Source organism: Curcuma longa, chromosome 3 (assembly GCF_044706935.1).
Source record: "Curcuma longa cultivar G26 ecotype Majalengka, Jawa Barat chromosome 3, ITB_CL_G26_1.1, whole genome shotgun sequence".
In the NCBI taxonomy this organism is placed as follows: Eukaryota; Viridiplantae; Streptophyta; class Magnoliopsida; order Zingiberales; family Zingiberaceae; genus Curcuma; species Curcuma longa.
The window spans coordinates 4,253,351-4,276,914 of NC_133863.1; the positions used below are offsets into that span (position 1 = coordinate 4,253,351).

General features: G+C 40.4%; 4 protein-coding genes and 1 pseudogene across 4 annotated transcripts; 3 read left to right on the forward strand and 2 right to left on the reverse strand.

The window, feature by feature from the left end:
* The first annotated feature begins 559 nt into the window (after positions 1-559).
* Positions 560-6,186, forward strand: LOC141824055 (uncharacterized). The gene is made up of 7 exons (XM_074711287.1): positions 560-956; positions 2,584-2,696; positions 2,777-2,842; positions 3,375-3,572; positions 4,298-4,416; positions 5,079-5,184; positions 5,307-6,186. The coding sequence occupies exons 1-7, from the start codon at positions 719-721 to the stop codon at positions 5,778-5,780; spliced, it is 1,314 nt and encodes a 437-aa protein (XP_074567388.1). The 5' UTR covers positions 560-718; the 3' UTR covers positions 5,781-6,186.
* A 372-nt stretch (positions 6,187-6,558) lies between these two features.
* LOC141824054 (blue-light photoreceptor PHR2-like) lies at positions 6,559-13,270 on the forward strand (annotated as a pseudogene).
* A 1,152-nt stretch (positions 13,271-14,422) lies between these two features.
* Positions 14,423-15,148, forward strand: LOC141825318 (phylloplanin-like). Its single transcript, XM_074712707.1, has 2 exons — positions 14,423-14,615; positions 14,697-15,148. The coding sequence occupies exons 1-2, from the start codon at positions 14,450-14,452 to the stop codon at positions 14,987-14,989; spliced, it is 459 nt and encodes a 152-aa protein (XP_074568808.1). The 5' UTR covers positions 14,423-14,449; the 3' UTR covers positions 14,990-15,148.
* A 4,257-nt stretch (positions 15,149-19,405) lies between these two features.
* On the reverse strand, positions 19,406-20,283 carry LOC141825064 (ethylene-responsive transcription factor ERF071-like). Its single transcript, XM_074712440.1, has 2 exons — positions 20,105-20,283; positions 19,406-20,033 (listed from the first exon to the last, which is right to left on the reverse strand). The coding sequence occupies exons 1-2, from the start codon at positions 20,238-20,240 to the stop codon at positions 19,504-19,506; spliced, it is 666 nt and encodes a 221-aa protein (XP_074568541.1). The 5' UTR covers positions 20,241-20,283; the 3' UTR covers positions 19,406-19,503.
* Positions 20,284-22,345: 2,062 nt separating this feature from the next.
* On the reverse strand, positions 22,346-23,039 carry LOC141825174 (RING-H2 finger protein ATL2-like). The gene has a single exon (XM_074712559.1). It carries the CDS (start codon positions 22,924-22,926, stop codon positions 22,459-22,461), a length of 468 nt encoding a protein of 155 aa, XP_074568660.1. The 5' UTR covers positions 22,927-23,039; the 3' UTR covers positions 22,346-22,458.
* Positions 23,040-23,564: the final 525 nt, after the last annotated feature.

The window sequence follows — 23,564 nt, forward strand, 5'->3', positions numbered from 1 at the left end:
TCATTTTAATAATTCTATTCATTTTAGATTTGATTTATCTTGGCTCATTATCTAATAAAAAATATTATAAAATTTGATTCGTCTGGTCTTGTTTACCATACTAATTTTAATATTTTTTATTCCTTATTTTTTAAATTTAGTGAATTCAACTTTTGAATTTCATATTCTCCAACCTCCACTATCTAGCAATTTTAAAATCATAATAATGTTCGTAGAAGGTTTATGAGATTTATATCGAGATAATAATTTGCTGAGACTTATAATTAGTCTCGGTGTTTCAGTATCCATTAATTGAATAATTACCAAGTATTATAATGCTGGTTGTCGAAGAATTGATATCTATAAATCATAATTAAATTACATTTAGATTAAAAAAACAACAACAACAATCTAATTCACCTTCATACGAAACTTAATTAATTTTTTTAAAATGAGAAATTTTATTTTATAAATATAAATTTGGATTTTGATAATGAGAAATATTGCTCGCTCCGGGAACGACACTATAAATGACCCCCACCACCGCACGGATTAGGGTTGACCCTCTTCCAGACGTTTATTTCGCTTCGTCTCAGTTGCTCTCGTCCGATCGAAGGCCCCAAGATCAGCTACCCACTCGTGGCGTGCCGCCTCAATGTGGCCTTTGGAGCGTTTATCGATCGGCGATTGAAGTAGTAGCAGCTGTTTGTCTTTGTTCTTCCGATCGGGACGATTACCTATGAGGGCGGGGGAGTGGATGGAGCGTGGGGCTGGTCCCTGGAGGGACCAAGTACGGGAGCTGCAACTGTGCATCCGGAATCGATTCCGTGTGGCAGTGGATCGCCGCCGGCACCGGCTTGTGGAGTCGGACTATTCGAGCCCCGTAAAGCGCTGGATCCGCCGCCTCCGGAACGTGTGGGTGGTGAATCCGTCTCCTGACACTCCAACCTCGTCGATGAGGTTCTATCGCAAAAAAGGTTTGCTTTTGTAAGTTGCAACCTTCTTTATTGTGTCTATTATTATTATTATTATTATTGTGGTTCTGTTTCCTGAGATTTTTAGTTCTTGTTTGTCGGGATTGTTTGTTAAGCTATTTGTGATATCACATAAAGGAAAAAAGAAAATCTTGAACCTGGTGTTCCTTAAGCCGACCTCCGCAGACAATGGTTTTTATATATATATAGATATTAGGTAGATGGCCTTCCCCCCTAATTCACCTTTGGGTTGTCTATCGTTGCCTACTTGAAAATATTATTTTCTTATTCCTTCAATCATATTGTCGATGGATATAATTTTAGTAACAGAAGACAAGTGTTTAAATGTCCATGCCATTTAGTAAAAGGTATTGTTTGTTTTGTTAATCATGACATGCTTGAAAGAAGTAGAAGTATAATTTATTTTAAGACTGTATTTAGAAACTAACTCATCTGTGGCATTGAGGTTTTTTATGACTGCTGCTTGTTCTTCCATTCTTGAACTATTAAATTTAATCACTATTCTCCATTTTTGAGGTAAAATAAAGATTTTCATAAATGGAGCAATGATTTCTTAACATGGTTGTCCCTCTCATGGATGGTAAATGTAAAACCCTTTTCTTTAGAATGTTTGGATAAAAATGACATAAGGAACTGTTGCATCCAAGTTCCATTTGTGGTCTTTGTTAGTATTTCCAATCCAATAAGGCTCTAATTTTCTTAACTATTTCCTATATTATAGTTATTTTAACCGATGTGTTATGCTCAACTAGTGTGTAAATTATCTAAGAACTTTAGTATGAAATTAAAAAGATATGGAGATGCTTACATTTTCATTCTGTCTGATTTCTAGTGCTAGAATGAGCAAATTGTCCTTCTTCATATTTATTACAAGTTCTTTCTCCCTCAAACAGGGCTACCATTAAAAAATGTTAATATAAGTTAGGGAGATATCTGGAATGGAAAAAAAAGTCAAATAGCGAGATAATGTGTGGAATAACCACATGCCTTTAGGTTTTAATTTCATTGAAGGAAATGAAGTGAATGGAAAGCATGAATCAAAAGATTAAAATGCCCCTCTGTATGAGTTGAACTGCACCACATATGGATAGGATAACTTTGGCAAACTTTAGTTCTACTCATATACAACTTCCTGCCATGCCACAAACACTTTTGTTCTAGGATAACCTTGAGTTCTCCTCATATATCTTCTCCTGGGTGTTGATTGGACTATCGTCATCTTTAATTGGATTAGATTGTTGATGTAATTATAGTGAATTTAGGTTTCTATCCCTGTCCCCCAAGTATACAGGAATATTCTGAATACTAAAGTAGTTTCCCATCATCCCAAGGTAAACCACAAGTTGGAAAAATTAAACTTGATCAATGGTTGGTACTTTCTTCTTTTTTTATCTTCTCCATCCTGCTTTCTGGCTTGTCAGTTAAACAAAGCCTAGGTAAAATTTTGTGTCTTGTTAGTACTTTGTACTACATATAACCAACTTGTGGATATTATTTGCCTCATATACTTCTCTTTCATTTGTTATGTATTCTTCTCAAAACATGATATGGCTTGTTGAGAGCAAAGATAAGGGAACAATTACTAGCTTGTTCTCCAATTCAACTGCAGTTGGCAAAGCGGTAAATGATGAATCAATCTTAGTTCGTATGTTTCAAGCTTTGGCTGTCCCTGTTATTGGTAATGCTTGTTATGCATTTATGCATGGCCTTAATCATGTCCAGGTATGGTTTAGCTTGGCTAAATTTTTCCTGAAACCTTATAATCATTTATCTTACATGATCTTTTGTCTCCTGGGATGCAGATATATGGTATGGAAAAATTACACCAGGCTGTAAAGCAAAGACCTGAAGGCAAGCCCCTATTAACGGTATGTCATAACCAATCTCTAAATTCACTTTAATGAACTTGCTACATTTTGACTCACTTATGTTTTTTTAGATTAACTATGATATTCCTGTTGTAGACCTCCTTGTGATGAACCTTTCTATATTATCAGTGTTCTTATTGTTTTGCAAATGCAAATTTTCATTTTGACCACTGCAAGACGATCAATTTATTGGTATATAAGAAAACATAAAGGTGTTATCTTAAAATCATCTCGATCACCTTTACAATGGTTAAAATGACAATATGAGAAGGCCATTGTATTCATGGCACTCTTAGGAATCCATTCATATTCTTTGCTTTTGACTTTCCCCATTAAAAGATCATTACCAGATTTTTTTTCTTACAAAAATACTTTGAGTGACTTTTCAGTGGTTACCACCATTGCTTTTTTAATGCGTTTTCAAATTGATTGTTGTATGATGTCATTGCCATGATTGAGCCTTGTCAATTAGTTCATATGCGAATATCAGGATACATTTGTAGTTGTCATTTTAACTTTTCATTTTCCCCAGGTTAGTAATCATGTTGCAGCTGTTGATGACCCACTCGTGATAGCTTCCTTGCTTCCACCAAGTAGTTTGTTGAATGCTCATGATCTAAGATGGACTCTCTGTGCAACTGATCGCTGTTTTAGGAATCCATTACTGTCTGCATTTTTCCATTGTCTCAAGGTTCTACCAGTTTCACGTGGTGATGGTGTTTACCAGAAGGTACAGTGCCATTATTGCTTCCATCAGATTGTTTAGCTATGAATTAAGGTTTATTTAAATTGTAAGGCACTTGTATTGTGTGTATATCTTAATCTAAACATTTCACACTTAATGCCCTTCTCATAATTCCCTTGTTTAAATCACACTTTTGTTATTGAAGTATATTTTCTTATTCACAAATCAACCACAACAGCAAGATGAAATTTCAAATTTGTAATTACTTTGGCCAAATATTTCTAATAAAGAATCTTGAAATAACTCAAAGGTGGATTATAAGTGTTCCTTCTCTATCAAACTTGGTTTTACTGGTACTATGACTTATTTCTTTGCTATAATTTTTCATGGGCATGGAGGTGTGAGAAGGTCCTACTCTGTTGTTTTGGATATTTCCCTTGATTCTTTCCTTGATTGGTACTCCATTTCATCTTATCCGTTGCATGCATAATCCAATATGCAAAGTCTTTTCAACCATATTTGATTATTTTCCACTGCTACTGCTTTAAAAGGTTCTTTTCTCTAGCTAACTGGTTTCTCATTCCATTGACATTGGGTCTCTCTCTCTCTCTCACACACACACACACACACACACACAACTTTTTTTTTTCTATCTTAAATCTGGATTCTTGCTTAATCTTTATAATATTTTCATGTCAAGCATGAGTTGTTGCTTTTTATACTCTTCAATTGTATTCCACAAAGTTAATACTTGTATTTGTTTTTCCTAGGGAATGGATAGTGCTCTATCCAAGCTAAACAATGGTGGATGGGTCCATATATTTCCTGAAGGAAGTCGCTCTCGGGATGGAGGTAGAACTATGGGCGCTGCTAAGAGAGGGGTTGGAAGGTAAGATATGATATGATGCCCTTTTTTTTTTTTTATCTTGATATGAACCTGAATAATCAACCACAAGGGTGGAGCATGTAGACATTGTCGCTAAATTATGCTTATCGCAGGACTACACGCCATGTTATTCAAACTCAAGTGTGAGTGTGCAACATGGGTATTATGTTGTTGAACTCAAACATTTGAACATGTGTAAAATAAGATCTCAAGTGTCAGAGTGTTACGTGACCAATTATTTTTTTTCTGTTAGTATACCTGAAATGAACAAAACTAAGAAAGGTATGTGAAATTATTAGAAAAATCACTGTCAGAGAGCAATTAAATGCAAGTCTAATGGATGTTATAAGGAGAGAAAGTAGAACATGAGTTTTGTAGTTAGATGAGTTGAATAGATTAGAAAAAAAACCTTGCTTACTTGGGCTGACTTTGTTGGTTTCCACTGAAAGAAAGGAATCCAATTTCCTAGAGGGCCAACTTATGCACCTTTTATTTTCAATGACCCAAGCCAGGGACCAAGTGGCAGAGCAGATGCTAAAAAGAATCCAAGAAGAGATTCAGAAACATACTGTATACATTCATGTGCTGATTTGTTGATTTACCCCGTGGTCCAGTTGATTAAGCAATTTGTGTATTTAACCTTGCATATATTCCTGTTTTCGCAGATTAGTGATAGATGCAGATACAACTCCTATCGTTATTCCCTTTGTCCACGCCGGAATGCAAGAAATTATGCCTATAGGAACACATTTTCCAAAGATAGGGAAAAATGTACGTTATTGTTTCCTTTATGCAACACTTACTCACTGTTCATTCTTTTTCATGTCCTTTTACTGTCCACTGCATATTCGAATGCTTTGTTGTATTTATTACATAACTCGATTTACAAGCAGGTCACAGTGCTCATAGGGGATCCACTTTTCCTGGACGATTTGGTCATGTACAAGGATGATCCCCAACACGTCTCCACTGGCATCCTATACGATGCTGTCTCAACGAGGATTGGCCATCAACTCCAGGAGCTAAAATCTCAAGTTGAACTATTAGCAGCTGAACAACAATTAGAAATCAGGGATGTAGATAATAGAGAACGCGCAACTGGAATTTGGCAGCAGGTTGATTGGGAAGCATTTGGCATGGAAAACATGCTAGAGGAACCAGCAGGGACAACTAATGTTGCAACACATGATCATCCAATACAAGTTCTTGAGCAGAAGTCCAATTCTACTCGGAGTATCAGGATTAGGCTGGTTGATGAAGGTGGGATTGTCTCAAGAATTCGCGGTTTTATGAATCCATCTGAGCTTATGGGTTTTGCTGCCAGAGGTCTGCTTATCAATGGTAGGATGATGGATGAGTGCCATTAGATCCTCCGAGATGGAGCTCTATTGAAGGCCTGAAAACATTTTACACGATGGAACTTGTTTAGCCACTTCAAATTAAAAGTTTCATGCAACGGGCGACGCCCATGTGCTGGTGAATCAACAAACGAATCAGTGTGAAGAAATTAGATGTTAAAATGGTAATAAGTGGAGCAACTCAACTGAAAAGTGGCAGAGGGCTAATTTACAAAATGGAAAGTTTATTATTCAGAGCTGCTGAATAGAGGATTTGAAAACTCACTGAGGATAAGGAAAGTAATCTGCACTTGTCTTCTTATGGCTGCATACATCAAAACATAAGCAGGAAAGGGGGGTTGGTGCGTTGGTGTTTGTAGTAGGTGGATCTAATTCATAATTAAAAAAATAATAAATCCCAGTCAGTCTCATGGATTCAATCATTTGTGTGGATCGATCCGGTCATACGGAAGTTTTCCATCGACTATTAGAGTAAATTAGGAAGTGCAGACGGTGGTCAATCCAGATGTCTACTATGTGGTAACCGTTATCTATTTGGATGGATCTAACTCCTAATGAACATAGACAAGATGTTAGCATTACAGAAGGATGGTGAAATTAAAAAAACATTTTAATAATTTCTTAAATTCCACAAGTTAGTTTAAGAATTAACTTATTTGTCAAAAAAAAAATAATAATAAATAAATAAATAAATAAGAAGAAGAATCCACCAAACAAACACAAAGTAAAAGCTTAAAACCCTCCCACGGTTGGTTGCCGTTCAGTCTCTCCCACCTTCCTTCACGTCCTCCCTTCCCTTTACCCCCAATGGAAAGCCGCCACCGCTCGTCCTTCTTCTTCCTCCCAGGAAGATGGCGACCAAACTCCACTCCCATTTGCCTCCCTTTCTCGCTCTATCTTCTCTCCTCGTCTCTCTTCTTCCTCTCCCTCCTCTTTCCTCGCTCCCAGCCCTTTCCGCCTCAAGATCCCCTCTCAGATCACCTCCCTCTCCCTCGGCCTCTTTCACTCCCCCTCCTCTTCCTCCCTCTCCACCCCGTCGAAATTCGCCAGCTCCCTCTCTCTTTCCCGCTTCTCCCTCTTCCGCCGCCGCCCCGCCGACCCCCTCGTCGCCGCCGGCGCACGACGCTGCGCCATCGTCTGGTTCCGCGCCGATCTCCGCCTCCACGACCATGAAGCCCTTTCCGCCGCAAACGACGACTCCCTCTCCCTCCTCCCCGTCTTCATCTTCGACCCCCGGGATTTCGGGCGCTCCGCCGGCGGATTCGACCGGACCGGGATCCGCCGCGCCCGCTTCCTTCTCGAGTCTGTGGCTGACCTCCGTGCCGGGCTGCGCCGTCTCGGATCCGATCTCGTGGTGCGGATCGGCTGCCCCGAGGCGGTGCTGCCGGAGCTCGCGCGCGGGGTGGGCGCCGATGCGGTGTACGCTCACCGGGAGGTCTCCCATGATGAGGCGCGCGCGGAGGAGCGAGTTGGGAAGGCGATGGAGGACGAGGGGATCGAGGTGAAGTATTTTTGGGGGAGCACGTTGCACCACATTGAGGATTTGCCGTTCCAGCTGGAGCAACTGCCCACCAGTTATGGAGGGTTTAGGGAGAAGGTGATGGGCGTGAAGGTAAGGAAAACGATTGAGACACCGGAGAAGCTTAACAGAATGCCATCAAGAGGAGGTGTCGAGCCTGGGGAGATCCCTAGCTTGCAAGACCTTGGGTTCAATCAGGCATCAACCATACAGGTCATCTCTGAATTTTGACTGTTCTAGGACCTATTATCATCCATATCAGCCAAGATCATAGCTTTTTTACTCTTACAAAAGAAAGTAATAATCATGCAAAAGGAAATTTTACATGGCTTAAACAAGGGAAAGGGAAAAGGGTTGTTGTAAAGAGAACAGGGATTTCATGAGCCAACGGTAGCTAAAAATGCTAATGAGGTAGTTTTAACTTAGGTGATTTATCTGGCTTTGCCATCGTAAAGGAACAACTGCTATTAATATCTAAGGATAAATGTCCATGCTTAGTGCTTCCAATAGCAACATTATAATTCTGGGGATAAAACAGTATTTGGTCTTTTTTTGTAAATGTTCATAAGGCGGAATGCTCATCATTGGTGTTCATTTATACTCTATCACTGAATCATGATCTACTACTTGAACAATTTATATTTTGTTTCTGAAAAATTGGTAAAAAGTCTTCCTGTGATCATCAAAAGCCCTTGCATGAAGGAGTCTGCCTTCATGCAATTCAATGACAATTTTAAATTTGCATCACTAAGGTACAACATTTCAAGCCGTGCTAGACTTTCAAACTTTGATTGCAATGATACCGTTTTAGTAATATGTCGGTGTTTCAACATATGATGCCGATAGAGAATTGGAGTGGGAAAGAGAAAAAAGATGAAAAAGAAGAAGAGAATACAATTATATATCTAACTTTGGGCTTGTGGCCCATCTAGAATGATGCAATTTTGAAATTGTATTTTATCGACATAAGCTATAAAGAAATAGCCTTGGTGCAACAGTAAAGTTGTTGCCGTGTGACCTAGAGATCACGGATTTGAGTTTCGGAAATAGTTTCTTATAAAGCAAGGTAAGGCTGCGTACAATAGACCTTTCTTCGAAACCCCACATTGGCGGGAGCTTTGTGCACTAGACTACCCTTTTAAGTTATAAAGAAATAGCAAACATTATTTTAATTCATCTTAATACATTTTATAGCATGTTAAAAGATATCAAATGCAGTATGACATAATACTAATCGACATGATTAACACAATGACATATGATATATTACCAGAGACAAGTAATATTAACTTTTGCTAATTGATCGACTATACCTCCCGACATGGTACAATATTTAAAACCTTGGACATCACTATACCTTGTGGAAAAAGAATACATGTTATTTGTTATTAAGTTTTTTTTTAAAAATTTTCTTTCAGTTTTTTCCTCATTGAGATGGTTCTTGCTCTTGTAAAGTAAAAAGTTTGGGTTACATAACATGTCATTTCATATTATACGTCTTTATCATATTTCCTTTGCATTTGTTTAAAATTGAGAATGTTTCAAATTTCTTTGTTTGCAAGCCTTCTGACATATAAAAGATTGTATTTTCTAGATTATGCAAAATGGTCTTCAAAAAGTAGATGGATAGATAAAATATGCCTTACTTGCCTTAATACTTTGGATATTCTATTCTTATTTTTATAGAAAGCGCTCATCTTTCATTTCAACCAAAGATTAGTTGACAACTAAAAAATCATTCATGCTTTCTGTTGTTCCTTGTTCTTTAACCAAAGTATATTCTCCTTTCTTAGCCTACTTGTTTCCATCAGGCATCTATCATGTTCAGACTTGGTTCTGTATTGCAGCTACCTTCCAATTAATCATTGAGAATGAACCAAACGAATGTTGTATAACCTTTAAAGCTACATGGATATTTTTATTCAATTGTTGAAATAAATAAAAAGATATAAAAAATAAAAAAAATAAAAAAGATTTAAAAGCTTTTGAGATGATTTCTTAAGGTGCCAACAATAGAGTCCTGAAAAATTTTGTTTTTATTTTAAATTGTGATATAATTCTTCTGGAAAGTAAGATTCTAGCAATTGATTAAAAGTAAGCTACATTTTTAATCTTACACATCTTAGTTTGGTGGGGAATTAAGGAGTTGTCATGTTGTCCAAACTGTTACCAAATTCTCACTGAATCTTTATTATGTCATTTATATATGACTAAGTGACCTTATTTTTGCTCTGATAGGCTGGATCCGATGGTTAGTATACTACTATGCTCCAACAAGTCTTTTTCCTAGCAAGTATAGTCTAGCGTGTTTGTAACCTGTGCAACCTATGGGGGTGAACTCACTTTTCCATATTTCTTTTCATACCTTGGACACCTTCTGTGGATCTCTTTGAAATTTGTTAAGAAGTTTGATTGGCTTCTGTTCAAATATAGCTGATCTAGACAGATTCCTACACTTGATTGGATGTGATTTGCTTATCTCTTTAGTAAGACTGGACTAGCATGCATTTTCTGCTTATAAACCCTTGTTCCTCTATCTTTAATCCAGGATCATGTACTGATTTTTTTCAGTGTTAACCTTCTTGCATTTGCAAAAATCCCCCAAGTAAGACTAAAGTGGTAATGGGATTGTCTTTTTCCACCACTGCTGCTGCTGTCATCACCACCACCATCAATTTGTGTTAGATGCCAATTATTTTGGGTTGGCTAAACAGATCTTATCCCTCTATTGAAGATTAACTCTTCTTTCAGAACAATCAACAGGTACATGACTGTTCTTTTTTAGGCTCATAGTTGAAGGGAACAGTGAATCTTTCTTCTTTTTCTTTTCTCACTCTTCTTCATTTGTTTTTCCTATCTTTTAAAAAATTCTCTCATGTAATCTGTCATCTTAGATAATGCTACATTTTTATAGACAGATTGACATATATTAAGGTTGAGACCAGGGATTGAAATTTCGAGCCGTATCACGCAATACGGACGAAATTTTTTATTCCGTCGATGGACTGGCACCGGCATCGCAGTTCCAACCGGGAAACGACTCCGGAGGCGTCGCCCAGGCCTAGCGACGCCACCGAAGGCATCACCCGGGCCCAACTACGGCACCGGAGGCGCCACGCAAGCCCGACAACGCCTCTGTGCGCGGGCCGCGCGCAATTTGTCGTGATTTTTGTTTTTTAACTTAGGATTTAATTGAGATTTTAATAATCAATTTCTAGCTATAGTTGGGGATAATTTAAATAGGCTTTAATAAAATCCATAAAATTAGTTTATTATTTTTAAAAAATATTTTATTTTTTATTTTTAAATATTTAGATTAAATTTTTTATTTTAATTAATATATTTTATATTTTAAAAATATCGAAACTATACCGGCACGGTACGATACGGTACCGAAACTGTATCGTTTCGGTCCGAGACCAAAACCTCGGCACGACTCGATATTTTAAACCTTGGTTGAGACTATTCATTTTACTCAACTTCAACCATTTATGTGGAATCATTTAGATTATCCAACCTTGTGTTGTAACTTGTAAGACCTGTTAAGAAACTTTAATTGATGTTGTTAGGACAAAATATTAACTGGTCATCCATCCTAGTATCTGTAGAACTTTAGTATAGATCTTTTTTCCCCTTGTGGTAAAACTGTAGAGTGGGATGCGATCGGCAGTAAATTAAGCTATTTTCTTTCTCAGTGAGTCTTGTTCACTAAGAGTCCAATTATTTGGATGGAAGATATGAGAGAGGGGAGAAGTGTCTAAAAGATGTAAATAAATGATGGAGCTCCATGTGTAATTTTAGGAGGCTTTCCCTTCAATCCCCTATATCGTCAATCCAAATTCATATAGTAGAGATTGATTGACAAGACAGGATGGTCAAGATTATGAAGCATTTGGAACTTCTGACATATAGAGTATATTGAATAATACTCCCAGACCCTTTCAAACATCCTGGGTCTGTGGAGTTGGTTCTACTGAATCTGTGTAATTTTTCCCCTGCTCTTTGACGAGTCAATTCTTTTATTGGATTTTTTTTCCTTTATGCATTTGTTCTGATAGTGATCAGAGTATCTTAAGGGTTAATATATTTCCTCCTTATGCGGTTATACATTTTGTATAAGTATTGTCAGAAAGCAATCCAAGGTTAGTCAGCACCATTCATAAAAGGAATCTTCAAATTGAAAGTACCATAAAATATCAGAACTAAAGTTGAGATCTTTTGATATCATATGAGGGTGTTATTACATTTGGTATTGTTTGAACTTTAGACAGTGTTCTGTGCCCTTTTGATATGATATGAAGCCATTGGTGATTAAATCATATATGTACATTTTTGTAGCAGGTTATCAAATTCTATTTTTTGTGTTGCACAGGATAGCAAGCCTTGCTTCAGCACTCCTGTTGGCGGGGAAACTGAAGCGCTAGAGAGATTGAAGAAGTTTGCTGCTGAATGGCAAGCACAACCAAGCAATGCAAAGATTTCCAACACAGATAGCATATATGGTGCTAATTTCTCATGCAAAGTCTCACCATGGCTATCAACAGGATGCCTGTCTCCGCGCTTTATATTTGAGGAGTTGAAGAGTAGGTAATATTGTGTTGGATAAAACAGACTTTCTCTTTGCTACCATAGACTAAGCAGGCAAATGAAATATAAGAATAAATATGTAGATGTGATGTTTGTTTGGTTTACAGGACTATTTCTGCTGCTTCATCATGGAATAATAGTCCTGATTCAGCTTATGGAGGTGGGAACTGGTTGATGTTCGAACTGTTATGGAGGGATTTCTTCAGGTAGTACACATCTGAAAATTTTCCTTTAATTTACACTTATCTGGGCTGTTTTAGGTATAATAGTCAAGCTTTATTCTCCCTACTATTTGGCATAGGCTATATAAATCTTGTTTTTTTTCATTGAGCTCTATTCAACGCTATTTCATTAGTAATATTAAAACATTTTAATCATTTTTAAGTACACGAACTAATTTTGTTTGATCTCCTCCACCGCTGACACCTTTCACTGTAATGAATTTCTCCTTTTACTACAGAACATATATTGATCGATTTTGAATATGTGCAGTCAGTATTAGGTATATATGCATAAGTTGTTCCTATCCAAATAGATTTGCCTTACATTTCTTTTAAATTCTTACAATTGATTTATAATCTTTAGATAAACATGGTGATACAAAATGTTTTCAAGCTTATGACCTTGTTTACCTGGGTGGTGGATGAATAGGAGGGAAGTGAAGGATAAGAGAATAGGCTTATCCATTTGTTTCTTTCTTCCCTTGCCCCTTCCCCTTACCTCCTTTTTATTCATCCAAGCTATTCAGGAAGTTTCTCTCATGATCAAAAGATTCTACCTCGGTGAGCTGTTTAAGCCTTTATCATATTGTTTCTGCGTGCAAATTGTATAAACATGTTACTCCTTAATGTCTCAAAATAGCAATACTTTAAAAATCTGCTTGAAACATATTTTTTTGCCCCATGAACTCTGAATATGCTTCTAATATGCTGTTGAAGGTTATCTTTTCAGAATGAAACACTGTTTCAATTCATTGTCAGGTTTATCACCATGAAGTGCAGCTCTGCAATGAAAATGGTCCAAGCCGCACCCAGCAGTGCTTGCACTGTTGCTCTACCCTAACTCTGCTTTGCATCTGCAAGTCAAATGCAACCTTGACCAAAGGGACTTTGCGGCACCAAGTTCTCTTTTAGTTTCACACAACTGTTATTTGTTTCAGATATCGATTAACTTCACATCCACAGAACCACCTCATATTTTGGCTTCTGTAGATTGACACCAATATTTATATTATCGATTATGCATCCGAGAGTTGAGTTGTTTCAGCTAATGGGTTAAAATTCTAGTCCAGACTCGTTGCTACTTGTAATTTCAACGGTGCGCACTGAGATGTTTGACAATTGGAGCTGTAAGGAACAGATTAGTAATTTACTATTTAGTGGATCATGATCCATCTCATGTTGTCATTTTGATGGGATCCTGTTTGCTTATATTGTTCATACAATATTATTTAATCTAATACTTTTGTGCATGCGTCTGTATTGAAAGTTAGCCCCTTCATCGAACTAACAGTTGCCCGAGTGTTATCAAGGCGGTTACTATCTCAGATTCAACATCAGCACCGAGGTAGTGTATTATTGGCTTCGTCAATCAATTATGAATCCTAAGTCATCATTGCTATTGCCACGATTCTAGCCACGCTTAGAAGTACAATAAGCGTTTAGTCACATATTCTTTTCTTCTGTAAGATTGAATGTCATTCATCAATTTTTTTCCTCCCACCAAATTTTTTATATTTCTTAGATGTTCATTAAGAATCTAATGATAGTGTTCCACTGAGTTTTTCTGGTCCAAAGATTTTGGAAGGTTTTAATGGAAAGAACCCAAAGTATTTTTTTCAGAACGGTGTCCATTCAAAAAGATCAATACGTTGTTGCTTGCAATGTGAAAGATATTTTCAACAAAGGCTCAGAACAAGTTCAATCCACAAAATGGAAAATAATGTTTACTTGCATTGGCGCTAGAGGACATTGAATGGCAAATAATACTCTATTTTTTGTTTTACCCTCTTGTTTCAAAAACAAACACAAGCAAACAAACAAATAAGCATGCTTTCTTCAACAATTTGATGACAGAGTGCGTGCATTTGTTTGAATTGTGTTACTTTCAGTTGCAAGTTGCAGACTGACCAGAAACAGAGCATGCGAAGAGAGCCTTGCATGTATGTGCCAAAATTCCATTCTGAAATGCTCTGCTCTCTTCTCTTTTTAATGAATTATTGCCCAAGTCGGAACAAATTGATTCGTCGATAACGACGAATTAATCTTTTTTAAATAAGGTCAAAAGGAAAATTGTGCAAAACTTGTTTCAACAAAACTTTATAGGGCGCTGCTTGCTTGGTCCATCGTCTAGAAATGCAATCACGGCGCATGCAGTAGGATTCTGCTTGCTTGGTCCATATCCTCCACTCCTCCGATAGTGTATCGATCACTCTCGACGTTTACTGGGAATTGATAAGAATGATTCAGAAAGAAGCGTGCTCGCATCGACTGTTGCCTATAAATTCCACCCAAACCCGGACTCAAATTTAACATCAAGCAATCAACAGCAGCTGCTTGCCACCAGAACTAGCATGGCTCTGAGGACTGTTCTTGCCGTGGCGCTGTTGATTGTCGCAGTAGCTGCGCCGCCAGCGGCCGCCCAGCTGCTTGGCGGGCTAGGCAACATCATGATCAGCGGCACCGTGCCATGCAGCCCCGACGCCACTACTATCACCGCAACAACTCCAGTTTTTCCAAGTAGTGCAACCACGAATTAAATTAGAAACTCTGGCATGCAGTCTCTATATATCTAACAAATTATCTCGGTTTGACTTGCAGATGCCACTGTGTTACTGCAATGCGGTGATAATATGGTCGCCAGCACGGTCACTAACAGTAATGGAGTATTCTCGATGCTGTTGGGCGCCAATCCGTTGACGCAGTTGCTGTCCTCGTTGTTGGGAAGTTGCAAGCTCGTCGTCCCGACGCCACTCTCCGCTTGTAACCCGATGATGTCGTCCACCGGGTTCCTCCAATCTCCCCTGCAACTGCTCTCCGGCAACGGATTTCTCGGCGGAATTCTTGGTGGGCTCAGGAATGTCATCCCCTCTCTTTTCAAGTTGGTTCCGTAGATCCAAAACTATGTCAAAACTATACGCAAGTCGTCGTATTATCTGCGTGGCTACAGTGGAATAAGTAGGATCTGTAATAGTGTGCGCATCTATATATGTTCCCAAGCATGATGCTTTCCCGAATAAAAATAATAAAGTAATTTGTAGTTTTGAGTATTAGTTGACCAGGTTTGGCAATCTCAGGAGTTTAATATACAGTGGATTAAATTATGAAAGCTTGAATCCAAATCAATATATATATATATAGAGAGAGAGAATTGTTCTCCTGGACTTGTGGGCGACGCCGACGTGGAGATGCTGGCTGGGAATTTCTCCGTTCGCGTGCGTCTGTGGCAACGAAATAAAATCCCACCCTCTCCCAAATTCCTCCACGCCGATTCAAATTCCAAAATCGCCGTCATCCGCTCCACGCCGCCGGCATTCGTCGCGACGCGCCCTAAATCCGTTCGGCCCGGACCCCTGCTCGCCCCATCGCTCCGCTCGCCATCGCGCCCGCCGTCGCTCCACGAGGAGTCCACTCCGCCCCTGCTGGCCCGTCCCTGTTCAGCAACCCCCACCTCTCGCCCGTCGCTCCGGCTTGCTGCGTTCAGCCCGCCATCGCCCTGCTCGCCCATCCCTCTGCGAGCAGCCCCCTCCTCTCCCGTACATCCCTTCGCGTGCGTGACAACGTGGCTCCATTTCTCTCCTCTCCCTAAACCCATCGCGCCTCTCCTCTTCGTAAACCCTAAACTCGCCTCTCCTCTCCGTCCGTTGCGATTGAGCTCACTTGGACTCCTGATGGATAGTTTCAGGTATTTTAGTCCCCTCTTAAGATAGTTTATGCTAATTTCTAGCTTTTCCATTGGTTAATCACTTCAAAGACCCATAAAATTTGATCTATTAACTAAAGAATGTTCGTGCATAGATAGTTTACAAATTGTGAGTTTTTCATGTGTTCTTCATCATTCATATTCGTTATTGTTGCTGCCTTCTCTTTAATGGTTTATGAAAAAGCTCAAGCCCTGTGAACATTGGGACCTTCTTAAACTTTGGTTGAAATAAACTATTGAACATTGAATGAAAGCTCCTGTGATTCACTCTCTTCAAAGTACATATAACTTTATCTTAACATTTATGTCAGTTCTTATTTCCGTTTTAGTGATTGTCATAGAAAAATGAATTCCAATGCTCAAAGTTCTACTGTAAGAAATGTTATGTGCCACAGTTAAATTATCAAGAATGTGTTATTATTACGTTCTTTTCCAAATTTGTCACCCAACAAATTTGTGGTCTTGCAGTTCGTGATTCTTTTGGATATCATGCTATTGTTTCTGAGAATCAGTCGACCATGTCATCACCTCATCCATGCCCTTTCACAGCTTACACGCAACCGCCCCAACCTTCTTCCTCCAATCAGTCATTTGAGGCCATGCTTGATGGTCCTGGATATCACCAACAGTGGAGTTATTTTTCAAGACCAAGAGATATTCACGCTCATATGATAGCAGTGAGTAATTGCCATCATCCATCCTACTCGTTCAATACCCATGTTAACCTTGTTGATCTAGCATCACACTTTTCAAGAATCGACTGTGTTTTCCATCCTTTAGTTCTCAGTCATGGTGAGTTGCATTGCATCGATTTCTCACCTTTTAATAGTTGTTTCTTTCTAACACATCTATAAGTTATCCTGTCATCAGCGTGATGGTTATTGTGAAATTCAGCAGATACCAATTAACATCTTGGCTAAATCTAAATCAGTAGTGATCGAATATTATCACTATGCATGCTTTTAATATGGTTCAAGTTGGTTCGATATGATCACCACCTGAATTTTAACTCACTTTTTTATATTTTTTTTGTTTCCAGAAATGGCTCAAGATCTGGCCCCACCAGCTCCTCTGCCCTTTCAACTGTTGCTGTCGAATTGTAAACTCTAGTAGCTGTGCGAACATGTTGGTTGATGATGGTAAGATGGATGATGGCTAGAAATGGCATGAACAAAATAATCTGCTGAAACTGTTGTAAGTTAAGTGTAAGGGGAGAGAAGGCCCCCAGAAGCTTAAAACATGCACAGATTTTCATTATGGGAAAATGTATCAAAAGCTTACATGCAAGTTTTTTGTGATGTTATTTCAATGTTGTGGGTGCTGAATATGTCTAGAGAATTTCTTTGTTACAGAGGATCATATTTTGTTTTATTTTTCATGAATCGTGTGAAGCAACATATTGTGGAATCACATGAAGATCTCCTTAATGGTCACTTTTCGGTATTCTGCAAATTTAACTACAATGGCTTATCCATCAACCACCATAATATACTTGGCTGGTCCTGTGATATTCAATCCAAAGTTGCATTTACTGAGTTTATGATGATTCTTGTTTGTGTTATGCAGTTCAATCGATCAAGACCCAAATGCTTAGCTACGGTGATGAAATGTTGTACTAGCCACTAACTTGCTCATTTTTCTAGTTTTGTAAATTTTGAATTCTCAGTTGTATCAGTTCATGGTTGTATTTACCATGACAATCATGAATCTATTACTTGACTTTTATCAAACAGTACAAGGCCTTTGCATTGCATGACTTTTAGCAGAATTTAAATGGTATAACAAGATTCATACAATCTTCCCTAAAGAGTTTGGAGGAACACAACTCTTCTATAAGATTCATATAGACGATCCTAAATAGTTTTTGGAGGAACACAACCATGAGCCTTCCACTGACTTATGCACTCTGCAAAAGTTTGAGAAATTGATTTTTAAAAAAGGATCACAGAAATGATAGACATACAACAAAGGAAGATCGATCTGAATCTTACCTGCCTTTCCCTGCCTTTTCTCTCAAGAATGCACAAGGTTTGAAGAACAATTCACCATACACTTTTGTCCACTCCTCCAATCTCTTGCATATATAATTTGCACCAAGTGAATCTGCCCAATGGATCACTCCACCCCTGAATTTAAGGAAATGAATGAATGAATGGTGATATAAATCATGAATCGTAATGGTGCCAACTTAACCTGTGAGCTGGGAATAATGATGGAAGCTATGTCAAGGTCGTATGCAATTTGCCATTGTAGAGTAGTTGGTTACTGGTGGATGCATTCAGCAATTTGGAACAACAACTGAAAAACCAGAGTAATTAGACCAGAACCCAAGTGTTCGTAGACCTGTCCCACCAATATTGAATATTTCATAAGCCGGATGGATTAGATTGCCCTCGGAATCAAATTGAACTTGACCAGTCACACCCGTGAAGTTGGTTAGCAGCAGTTTCTTGCGAAGTTGTTCACCACCATCAAAGTAGTTGAGTGAAGTTAAATGTAGTAAGCTTCCATTTGCATCATGCAATCTCGGATCATCAGAGAAAGAAAATGTCTCTCCTTCTCGGAGGAACTGGTCAATAGCATGAGCAAGTAACCAAACAGAATCATAAGCATAAAATGCATAAGTATTCAAGCTTGAACTTGCATTCCCACTCCTAAACATCTGACTCCATCTGGTCTCAAATACTCTCTTCAGATCAGAATCTGTAGTATGCTGATGAAAAACAATGATCCCTTGTATAAGGTTCATGGTGTCAAAATTTGGCGGATAAGTTGAATCTAAAACCGAAGCAAGCCAATTTTAAGCAATCCACACATAACCACTACCCAAAAAACAGTCAAACTCCACAGAAATAATGCTTCCTAAAATCCCTAGAACCCTAGATCATCAATTGAAACAAAAGATAGTTGTTTTATCAAAAAGAAAGGTAGTTCCACTCACCCTCAATAGTTCCCAAAACCCCACTGCAATTTGTGTCTTGCGCCTGCAACTTGAGCGTCATCCAGGGGAGAACGCTCGAGTTCTTGTTCACATTGTCCACAGCGAGCTCAATCGCAACGGACGGAGAGGAGAGGCGAGTTTAGGGTTTACGAAGAGGAGAGGCGCGATGGGTTTAGGGAGAGGAGAGAAATGGAGCCACGTTGTCACGCACGCGAAGGGATGTACGGGAGAGGAGGGGGCTGCTCGCAGAGGGATGGGCGAGCAGGGCGATGGGGAGCTGAACGCAGCAAGCCGGAGGAGCGACGGGCGAGAGGTGGGGGTTGCTCGAACAGGGACGGGCCAGCAGGGGCGGAGTGGACTCCACGTGGAGCGACGGCGGGCGCGATGGCGAGCGGAGCGATGGGGCGAGCAGGGGTCCGGGCCGAACGGATTTAGGGCGCGTCGCGAGCAGGGTGGATGTTCTTCTGGTCCGCGTCGCGACGATTGCCGGCGGCGTGGAGCGGATGACGGCGATTTTGGAATTTGAATCGGCGTGGAGGAATTTGGGAGAGGGCGGGATTTTATTTCGTTGCCACAGACGCACGCGAACGGAGAAATTCCCAGCCACGTCGGCATCTCCACGTCGGCGTCGATATATATATATATAGGATAATAACAATAAATGAATTGCTGCTTCTACTAATTAACATGCTACTAAACCATTAAACCACGAATAATTAAGCACAATTTCAAAGATTAAATAACAACTGGAGGAGAGGTGAGATTCAAAGGTCGTCGGGGGTAGGAAAAAGAACGTCGTCAAAGCTCCAAAGCATCTCCATGCCCGGCGCCGTCATTAATGGATTACTCGACCCCGTCCCCTGTTCCGCTGCCGGCGCCGTGCATGCTCCTCCGCCTTCCATGTAAGGGATGCCGAAGAAGTTCATGTAAGACTCGTAGGCCATCAGCTCCTCCGACAGCCTCCTGACATCTGCGTCTTCTTCTCCCGCGGCCGGCGGGGCCAATTTCTCTTGAGGGTCAGGCTCGGCGACGAGGCGGTCGCCGACGGGGTCGGAGCGGTGATAGTGCTCGAGCTCGTCGGGCTGGATCTCGTTGGGGAAGTTGACCTTGGCCTTCTTGCCGCGGATGCGGCGGGCCTCGCGGTCGTAGGCGCGGGCCGCCTCCTCGGCGGTGGCGAAGGTGCCGAGCCAAACCCGCACGCCCTTCACCGGGTCGCGGATCTCCGCCGCCCACTTCCCCCACGGCCGCTGCCGGATCCCGCGGTATAAGTTCTTGCGCTGGCGCTTCCGAGCAACTGTGAACTTGAATTGTCAACACTACTACGTAGTTCCGAAACAATGAGCCGGGAGCCGGCGATGGACGTACCTTTTACAGGAGGGGCAGAGCAGGGCCAGAGGTCGGAGGCGGAGAGGATATCATCAGAGTCGGCTGCGCCGGAAGCATTGTGGCGGTGGCGCTGGCGGGAAGGGATGAAGTCGGAGATGATCGCGCCGCCACACATCGTCGATGTTGCTCAATTTTATCTTCTTGAAGAGAGCAGTGATCAGCGATAGAAAAGGACTCACGGTCCAAATATATATACACTAAACTTGGAATATATAAATCTTTAATTTGTTCTGGAGCTCATAATCTCACTGTTACCGTCAAGATTCAACAACTTATTTGGATATTAATGATCACGCGAAACGGAAACTGCGATGAGACCGAGGGCGAGGGATGGGAGTGGCACATAGAATTGTATCGGCGCCGCTGTTTTTGTGGCGGTGGACAACGTCCGGCGGTGGAAGCGCTGTCTATGCAGCCTTTTGACTTTCTTTTTGACCAGATGTTAACAGCTAAGTAAGCGCAAAAGCAGCGGCGGCGCTGACATGGGCAGCGCGTGAATAGCGGCGAAGGTCGATCGATCCCCTATTTCATCTCCATGTGACAGGTACTTTCGCGGATGTTTCCAATGAGGTTTATTTTTACTATGAAATTTTAAAGAAAACGCCTAAAACTCATCAACTTGATTATTTAAAAAAAATTTAAATAATATTTTTGGGCATAAAATTGGACTGTTACCGATTATAAAGATCTCATTATGAAAAGTTATAATATCTCCAAAGTCAAGTCCTTCATGCATCACAAAGTATTTCAGATTTGGAGTGCTGTCATCGTGTCACATCTGTAATTGGCTACTGAAGGTTTTCGGTTGACTGAGTACGACCATGTTAGAAAACATCATCAGATCGTGTTAACAGTAATAGATATGGTGGTAGTAGGGGACACGATCAATCAATCTGAGTTTAATGCTGAAAATCTTAATTGTTGCTATGATACTGCATCAATTTGCTTCTTGATAAGGTAAATCTCAACGGATCTGAAATAACAAAAAGAGATCAATAATCGATTTAAAGTGGCATCTAGGTTGACCTAGCATGTATAAAATTAAAAGGGTAAATCATGGTTCGAGCTCAACCATATAGGTGAGCTCGGTTACACGCTTAGGGCAGCTTGGTCATACATATAGGTGAGTTTGGTCACACGCTCAGGGTAGCTCGGTCACACATATAGGTGAATTCGACCACACGCTCAGGATAGTTCGGTCACACATATAGGTGAGCTCGTCCACACGCTCAATTCAACACAACCAGTTCAGCTGGCCACACATACTGGTCAGCTCGGCAGGTTAGCTCGGCCAGACGTACAATCAGCCCGGTTGCATATTCAGGTCAGCTCCGTTATACATTCTGGCCAGCACAGCTCGACCATTCATATAACTTGGCCACATGCTCTTATAGCTCAGTCATTCATACAGTTCGACCACATATCTTCCGACCTCACATATCAGATCAGCCATCAACGGGCAAATACACTAATCCTTCTCTTTGGCTTAGACTTATCAGCTCATCCAAAAGGATAAGGACGGTGACCAAGTTCTCAAACTTGATCCTCGAAAATCTCACACACTTATGTGCACAACCGTCGAATGAAGATAATCAATCCTGCTAAGTCGTTGGATGTTTGGAAACCGTCAAAGATCATGTCTTTAATACCACATTAATGACGCATTAACAGCCAATCACACACGTTAATCTCCGAAGATCACGCTCCCTCTGCTATTATATAAATCCGCAGGTATGAAGAAAGACTCTCTCGAATTCTTTACATCCGTATATTATTTCTTTTTCTTCCTTCCTGTTCTTGGTTCACTTAAGCGTCGGAGTAGTCGCGTCGAAAATTCTCGACATATTGTTAATCCGCTCGTTTAATTCTCTTCTTCCTTATGCTCTTCTCGTTGATCAAATCAACAAAAGTTGAAGTGATATATTAGTGACAGATGACTTTACCGGGGACGACCTCCAGTCAGAACACTTCCTAATTCTACATTTTTTTTTCGTGTTAAACCCCTGATTATTGCAGAGGAAGAGAGATAATCAAAAACAAAATGATTCCAACTCCAATAATTGACATGTGAAAACAGATCGATGGGATTCCATTTCCCACCTAATCGTCTTATTTGCGGATTAATTAGTTCATCTACCGCGCTAGCTGTTGTCCGCCTGTGCGTGATCGAGACGCCGACAAAGAGGTAATTAAAAGCCCCAATTTTTCAACACCACAAATAATCAGGAATTTTGATCTGTTCATTGTTCATATCTGTGAATCAGTAACACAAGATCGATCGATCGATCGCCGGATCGGAGAACAAATTACAAAGCATAATTAATTCCACCAACTCACACGGCGGCGAGCTCGGGCGCCGCCGGGTCGACCGACGCCCGGCAGACGGGGCACTCCAAGTGCGACGCCAGCCAAGTGTCGATGCACTCGACGTGGAAGCAGTGGAAGCAGCGGGGAAGAAACCGCCCCTTCTCGCCGTCCTTGAACTCCATCAGGCACACGCTGCAGCTGATCTTCTTCTTCTGCACCGCCGAAGAGTACTCGAACACCGGCAGCCGCGTCAGGACGGTCTCCGCGCGGGCGGTTGATGGGGCATCTCCGCCTCCGGCGGCCTCGGCGACGGCGGAGGTGGAGTGGAGCGGTCTGGAAGCGGAGGCCGCGGCGATTACTCTCCGATTACCGGACGCCGGCGGCCCGTCGTTGAAGGTGCCTTTGAGGCAGTAATAGGCGAGCAGAAGGAACACAACGGCGGCGAAGGTGCAGAGGACGATGACGATCGAACTGGGGCCTCCATCTCCGGCCATGGGGCGTGCCGATCGGTTGCTCAAGTTTATGCTTTTAATTAATTGGAAAGTTTCGAGTCGAAGGAGATGCTTGTTTATGGTGCAGTTGAGAAGTAGATAGAATTTTTTGTTTTTTTTTTGTTTTAAAAAAAATAGTAATGGAAAAGAAGAGGAAATTAAGATGGGCAATTCATTTGACGCTGTGAATGCACTACATGGAAAATTAATTAAATTTCCTCCTAATTTAATAGGTAATTGGTGGTCCATGATCGAGACATTTATGTCTCCAATACGTGTCCTCACCTTCACAATTAATCAAAAAATTGAAAAAAAAAAAAGATAAAAAAAGACTGCGTCAAGTCAATAATCAACGAACTGGGGTTTAATTTATCCAAGATAAACTCTAGAACGTTGACTGTGCTTGTTTCTTGATTTATTTTGATCGTAGATCAAAAATTTATAAGATTTTCTGTTGACTATTTAACTTGTTTATCTTGATATTATTAAACGAAGTCTCATGAGGTTCTACCGAGGACTGACAGATCGTTCTCCGATTATAACTTAGTTGGTTATGATGAAACATATTTATAAAGGAGGATAAGGATTCAAATTTCAACGAAGCCGAGATAATATCTTACATCATGGTCAACTACAGTTTC